The sequence below is a fragment of the Oratosquilla oratoria genome, chromosome 19, assembly GCF_046742065.1.
Source record: "Oratosquilla oratoria isolate Oo_2021 chromosome 19, ASM4674206v1, whole genome shotgun sequence".
Taxonomy (NCBI): domain Eukaryota; kingdom Metazoa; phylum Arthropoda; class Malacostraca; order Stomatopoda; family Squillidae; genus Oratosquilla; species Oratosquilla oratoria.
Genome location: NC_134795.1, coordinates 25744940 through 25752439, shown reverse-complemented (window position 1 = coordinate 25752439; position 7500 = coordinate 25744940). Strand labels below are relative to the sequence as shown.

Sequence of the window (7500 nt, the reverse complement as noted above, 5' to 3'; positions counted from 1 at the left end):
GTAGTAAATGTTCAGGTCATTAAAGGGAATAGATAAAATTGATAGAAAATATATCTTGGTGTGGGAATGTGAGAATAAGATAAAAAAAAAAAAAATGTCTTACGAATGTCAGAAAACAGTTTTCCGTTCAGTTGTACCAACTTCCCTTGGACTGGCTTAGAAGTAGAAACATCCTAAGAAAAGATCATGAACAATTTCAAAACGATGTGTGATAGCTGTAGAAAAAAAGTTAAAGGATTTCACATATTAGAATCACATTCATGCAATCAGGTAAACAAACACGCATACACACAATGTGCATGCACAGGTAGTGCAATGTAGTTCAGTTCGAAGCTTTAAGAATCATTTAGATAAACACCTAAGCAAGATGCTGTAATGATTATAATTTATCTTATATTATTTGTTTTTGTTTTGTTATCATTTGTCTGTTTGATTTTCATTTATTATTAGTTATATGTCAATTTATTATTATTCACTATTTACCTGTTTGTTTATTATTTAACTATACCTATGCATTTATATATGTATTTTATTTGTTATTTACATTATTATAGTTTTTATTTATCATTTTCTTATTATTATGATTTTTTCGCATCCGACCTAGATATGGACCAAAAGGTCTCCTGTCGGCATGCTCCGCCTTTGTAATCCTTTGTGTGTGTGTGTGTGTGTGTGTGTGTGTGTGTGTGTGTGTGTGTGTGTGTGTGTGTGTGTGTGTGTGTGTTTTTTTTTTTAACAATAACGTCCTGGAATAACTTCCTTCTGCCCGCAGGTCCTATATCGGGGATGTTGGTCAACAAGTTTGGGTGTCGTCTTGTGACAATCGTCGGGGCGGTTCTGGCCTCCCTTTGCCTCTTTCTCTCCGTCTACGCTTCGACGATTGTAATGCTGTACGTCACTATAGGCCTTGGTTGCGGTAAGTCGGTTTTTTTTTCTGCTTACCTTGCAGTGAAACGCTCGTACACGCTCGGACACATACACACACACACACACACACACACACACACACACACACACACACACACACACACACACACACACACACACACACACACTTCAACGAATGGACGGCTTAGAAGACGTTCTGAAGAAAAGTGAAGTCTGTGGATCCCAACGCAAAGAGAAGTGCCTAGTGTTTTTGCAGGGTGGGGGGGAAATTGCTCGTGGAGTAGTGGGAACGTAGGGAAAGAGGAAAAGGGGAGGGATTACTGAGGGAAATGGAAGGAAATGAGGAGGGAGTAGACTTTGACCAGCCAGACAAGCGGAAGGTAAACAAAAGACTTAGCGAGGATCAAATGTCTAATAAAAATGTAAAGATTAGAAGTATAGAGAGGAGCAATACAGAAGAAAGTGACGAGAATATGTTCCAGGGATTTAAAGAGGGTGGGGGGGACACAACCCCCCCCCCCCGACTGATAAGACTAGAGGAGAGAGTTGATAAGGTGATCGAGGACTTGGAGCGTAAGTTAGGTAACGTAGACTCCATTTTTCAAAGAATTGAAAGGTTGGAACAACTAGAGAAGGCTAACAGAAACTTAACTGAAGAAATAGAGGACCTAAAAAGACAGTTAGGAAATGTAAAGGAGGAGAATGAGAAATTGAAGAAGAATAGTAATGAAAACAGAGAGAAACTAGCTACAGAAGCTAAAAATTGGAGAATAACTCAAGAAGGGAATAAGGTTTCATTCACTGACATAGTCAAACAGCAATTGAAAGAACATAATGAAGACTCAGTTATTAAAGTGATGAGACAGAAGGAGAATATAGTAAGAGAATTAGCTGACAAAAAGAAATGTATAATTATATTAGGAATGGAAGAGAAACATAACCCAGATAGAACTGCAAGAATCAAGGAGGAAAATGAAAGAGTAAGCAGTTTATTAAAATTAGTCCAGGAAGATGAACCAGAAATTATAAAGGAAATTGAGGAAAAATTCAGACTCGGAAAATATAGTACAGATAAGACCAGACCAATTAAGATTAAATTCAGGTCACAAACAACAGCAGAGAAAATTCTATCCAAGACAGGGAAACTAGCAACAAATGATCAATATAAAAAGGTATGGATAAAAAGAGAAATGAATAAGGAGGAAAGAGAGGCAGAAAAGCAGAAAAGAATTGAAGCTAAGGCAAAAAACGAGGAAAGAACGGAGTCAGAGAAAGAGAGATTCTATTGGAGAGTAGTGAACATGAAAATAAAGCAGTTCGACATACTAAAGAAAAACATAAGGGAAACAGAGAATACAATGGAAGTGGCAGAAAACTAAGAGTGTCTTACACAAATATAGATGGATTGATAACAGGATTGAATGAACTGAATGATTATTTGAAAGAAAAAGAACCGGACATAATGGGAATTGTAGAAACAAAATTAAAAGGCCCACTACCACCCAACAGTGTAGGACATGATACATACAATTATTGGATTAGAAACAGAGAGAAAAAACAAGGGGGTGGAGTTATGTTCCTGACTAAGAAGGATATAAACGTGAAAGGTGTCATATATGGAAAGAATACAGTAGAGATGATTATGATAGAAGTGGAAGACCGAGATAAGAAGAGCAGAAAATTTGTGATCAATTATGTGCCTCCGAAAACAGCCTCATGGGAGGAGAGTGAACATAAAAGTATGTTAGAGGACACAAAGATAGCATTAACTAAAATAATGGAAGACGGAGGAAGAATAGTTATGATGGGCGATTTTAATTGCAAAGAAATCTGCTGGGAAGAAATGACAGTAAAGAGTGGTGAGGACTCATGGGGAAATGCTCTACTTGAGATGATTACTGACCATTCAATGACACAATGGATACAAGAGAACACTAGGTATAGAAATGAAGAAGAACCATCGAGGCTAGACTTAATAATTACATCTGAACCTAGAATAGTGGACAAGATTGAATATAAAACACCAATAGGTAAAAGTGACCACATATTGATTGAACTGGAACTTAATGAAGAAAAATATATGAAAAGAAATGAACAATATAGAAAAGGAAGAATGATGTATGAAAAAACAAACTTTGATAAAATAAGAGAATTCTTCCAACAAGAAAACTGGGAAGAAATATACAAAGAAGAAACAACAGTGGAAGAGAAATGGAATATTTTGACAACAATTTACAAAAAAGGAGTGGAAAAGTATGTCCCAAGACAAAAACAAGAAAAAGAATATGTAAAATGCTGGTACAACAAAAGTTGTAGGGAGTTAAAGGACAAAAGAGACAAAGCCTGGAACAGATGGAAAAAAGACAGAAGACCTGAAAAATGGAAAATATATACTGGTTATAGAAATGAATATGTACAAAAGTGCAGAGAGGAAAAAAGAAAATATGAAAAAGATGTTATAGAAAAGTGTAAAGATCAACCAAAACTATTCTACAGATTTGTAAACAATAAACTGAAAAACAAACAAGACTTAGAGAAATTAAGACAAGGAGGAGTTGAATACACTGAGGAAATGGAAATGGCAGAAATTATGAACAAACATTTTAAATCAGTGTTTACAAGGGAAAATATACAACCTGAAGAGATTGAGTGGAAGGAAAAAGTCCCCCCTATGGAAGAAATAGAAGTAACAAAGAATGAAATATTGACACACTTGGGTAATTTTGATGTCAGAAAATCGCATGGGCCAGATGAAATAGCAAACTGGATTCTGAAAGAATGCAGGAATGAACTGGCAGACAAAATACATAGCATAATAAGCAGTTCCTTAAAAGAAGGAAAAGTTCCAGAAGATTGGAAAAAAGCAAATATAGTACCTATATATAAAGGAGGAAATAAAGAAGAACCTACCAACTATAGACCAGTCTCTCTAACAAGTACAATAGCAAAAATATGTGAAAGAATTATCAAAAGTAGATGGGTAAAATACTTGGAAAAAAACAACGTACTAAATCCAAGGCAATTTGGATTCAGACAAGGACGATCATGCGTCACCAATTTAATATGTTTCTATTCAAGGCTAATAGATATAATACAAGAAAGAGATGGATGGGCTGATTGTGCATTTCTAGACCTAAAAAAAGCTTTTGACAAAGTACCACATAAGAAGTTGCTTAAGAAATTAGAATATGAAGGAGGAATACAAGGTAAATTGCTAAATTGGATGGAAGACTTTTTGCAAGAAAGAAAAATGAGAGTAGTGATAAGAGATCAGCACTCAAAATGGAATGAAGTAATAAGCGGTGTCCCGCAGGGAACAGTTCTGGCCCCAATAATGTTTGCTATATATATTAATGATATGGATGAAGGAATTGAAAGCTATATGAGCTTCTTTGCAGATGATGCAAAATTACTGAAAAGAGTGAAAACTGAAGAAGATTGTGAATCACTACAGAGAGATCTAAATAAAGTACAAGAATGGAGTAGGAAGTGGGAGATGGAGTTCAATACAAAAAAGTGTAGTATAATGGAATTTGGAAAAAGCAAAAACAGAATAACAGGATCATATAATTTGGGAAAAGAAGGAATAAAAAAAGTAGAAAATGAGAAGGACCTGGGAGTCATTGTTATGAATAATATGTCACCTGAGAAACATATAAATAAGATTTTTGGAGAAACTTATAATTTAATAAGAACAATCAAAGTGGCATTTACATACCTGGATGAAGAAATGGTGAGGAAAATCCTAATCACCCTGATAAGACCAAGATTGGAATATGCAGCAACGATATGGTCACCAAGTACAAAAAAATGTATAAAAAAACTTGAAAGAATACAAAGAGCAATTACAAAACTGGCACCAACACTCTCAAAACTATCATATGAAGAGAGACTACAAAAACTTAAACTACAGACACTAGAGCAAAGAAGAGAGAGAGGAGATTTGATAGCTATTTACAGAATCATGAAAGGCATAGAAATTACTGATAGAGAGAATCTGATAAAATGGGATGACAGAAATACAAGAGGACACGGAAAGAAAATAAAAAAAGACAGCTATAGAAGAGATTTTAAAAAGAACAGCTTTCCTCACAGAGCAATAGACAGTTGGAACAAGTTAGATGAGAAAGTGGTGTGTGCAAAAACAATACATGAATTTAAAAATAGTTTAGATAAAATGAGATATGAAGACGGGACCCCACGAGCATAGCTCCCCTTCCCGTAAAATACAACTAGGTAAATACAACTAGGTAAATACACACACACACACACACACACACACATATATATATATATATATGTATATATATACATATATATATATATATATATATATGTATATACATATATATATATATATGTATATACATATATATATACATATATAAATGTATATATATACATATATAAACATATATATGTATATACATATATATATATATATATATATATATATATATATATATGTATATACATATATATATATATATGTATATACATATATATATACATATATGAATGTATATATATACATATATATATACATATATATGCATATACATATATATATATATATATATATATATATATCATAAAGTAATGTCGTAGCACATTGGTAAAATTATCATAATGACCCACTTTCGGAGAAGAATAGGCGAAAGAGAAGAGATCCGTATATTTCGGTCACTATCTGTGATCCTCTTCAGCAGATGTGTTAGAGAGTGGAGAGAAGCATGTAGATTTACAAAAGTAGTGAGGTGAAGAGGTAGGGACGGAGACTCAGGTTACGTGCCCGGCGCTACGTGGGCATCGGTGGATTGTGTCCGCAACTAGTGTAGAGGGTAGCAATCTATTAACAGCTAAGGAAATTATACAGTCTGGTGACCATTGGTCATTGGGGATATTATAATTGGGAAAATTATGTATTAGAGAGGATTCTATGATTTTCCTCCTTACTTTCATACCACAAGATTCTTTACACACAACTAACTCTCCATCATCCCCACTTTTCTCGTTCACCTGAATGTATCCATCGTGCTCTTTCTTCGGCAGGTTTGGGATTCGGTCTGATCTACCTGCCGGCCATCGTCTGCGTGACGGGGTACTTCGAGAAGAGGAGATCGTTCGCGACAGGGATCGCCGTGTGCGGGTCCGGCATTGGCACCTTCATCTTCTCTCCGCTCTTCCAAGGCCTCGTGAGTGAAATCACGACGTATCCTACACTCCGACTATCTTCCCTACACGAACTCAGCTTTCCTGTTCATTCCTGACTTTTATCACTTCTCAACTGAATGAAATTGTCTGTCGGTACCCAGCACAAAATTCCGACACGAGTGTCTTGGGTTTTCCCTTTCGTTATCCAATATAAAACCTGCAAAGGACTCGCTGGAAGGGATGATGTCAGTGTCTTGCAGGGTAGAGACAATCTTCACTATACTACCTTGCATGCTGGCTGCCTTCGCTACATCCTTATATATATATATCTATATATATATATATATATATATATATATATATATATATATATATATATATATATATATGTATATATATATATATATATATGTATATACATATATATATATATATATATATATATATATGTATATATATATGTGGATGTATGTATATATCTTTTGTGGATATGGCCCAAACTGAATGTTCATCGTCAACGGGTCATTAAGGGCTTAGCAGCCGAATAAAGATCGCTTTTAAAACTCAATATCTAGCCATTTGTTCATCCATTTCCGTATATATTCATATATCTATTTGTTCATTTATCTTATCGAACTGTCTCATCTCTCTAACGCCTCATCGACAGGTTAAGGTTTCTACACAATTACTTGCACGACTTTCTTTCCTCATGTAAACTCGTATTCTTATCCTGTAGATCGACGAGTACAGCTGGAAGGGATCCCTTATCGTGCTGTCGGGAATCGTCCTTAACTGCGTCTTCTTCGGCTCCCTATTCCGCCCTGTGGAGGACAATCTACCGCCAGCCACCAGCAAGGTCTACGAAGTGGAGAGGACTCCTGAGGAGAACTTTACGCTCAAGCCGGTGCCCAGAATTCGCGTGGTTGGTTGCTAGCCGCTTATGTCCTCGTATCCTACGCAGCTGTGTGGTTGGTTATGGAAGCCTGGCTGGATGGCTGGGTGCTATCAGCCGCTTTACACTAACTTGGCGGAGGGGATACCTTGTTGGACTTAGAAAATCAGTTAGATAAATGAGTAAACGTCTTAATAGAATGGATGGGGATGATGGTCTCTTAAAGAAAACAAATGAGGATTCTGAAGTTAGGAGCATTTTTAACAAAATTCGAAAAATGGCCACATTTTTGCCATGGGTCATCAACCTACGGACGGGCGAGGGGTTTCTCTGAAGCTGGATGAAATCATGTAGCAATGGCCAAAATAAAATCATTGCGGATGCCCAATAGAGGAAATCTAATAATTTATTTTCAACTCTTCAATGCCTCGAGAGTCCCTCCAAATTGAGTAAATTCTCTTTACGTAAGAATAAACGTCTCAAAAAATCAATGCTCCTGACGATTTATAGATTAATTCTGTCTGCTGCAAACTGAATTTATTCAGACATGGAGAAAACTCCCTTAG

The 7500-nt window shown here is 35.7% G+C and overlaps 1 protein-coding gene across 2 annotated transcripts in view; it reads left to right on the top strand.

Annotated features, from left to right (window-relative positions):
* Window positions 1-7500, top strand: part of Mct1 (Monocarboxylate transporter 1) — a 144485-nt gene that overhangs the window by 114913 nt on the left and 22072 nt on the right. Inside the window, exons 3-5 of one of the 2 annotated variants that reach the window (XM_076202788.1) lie at window positions 773-916; window positions 5941-6083; window positions 6779-6946. In XM_076202788.1, coding sequence (XP_076058903.1) covers window positions 773-916; window positions 5941-6083; window positions 6779-6946 — 455 coding nt within the window. Of the gene's footprint in view, window positions 1-772; window positions 917-5940; window positions 6084-6778; window positions 6965-7500 lie in introns of both variants that reach the window. The other variant, XM_076202787.1, reaches the window with a different exon arrangement.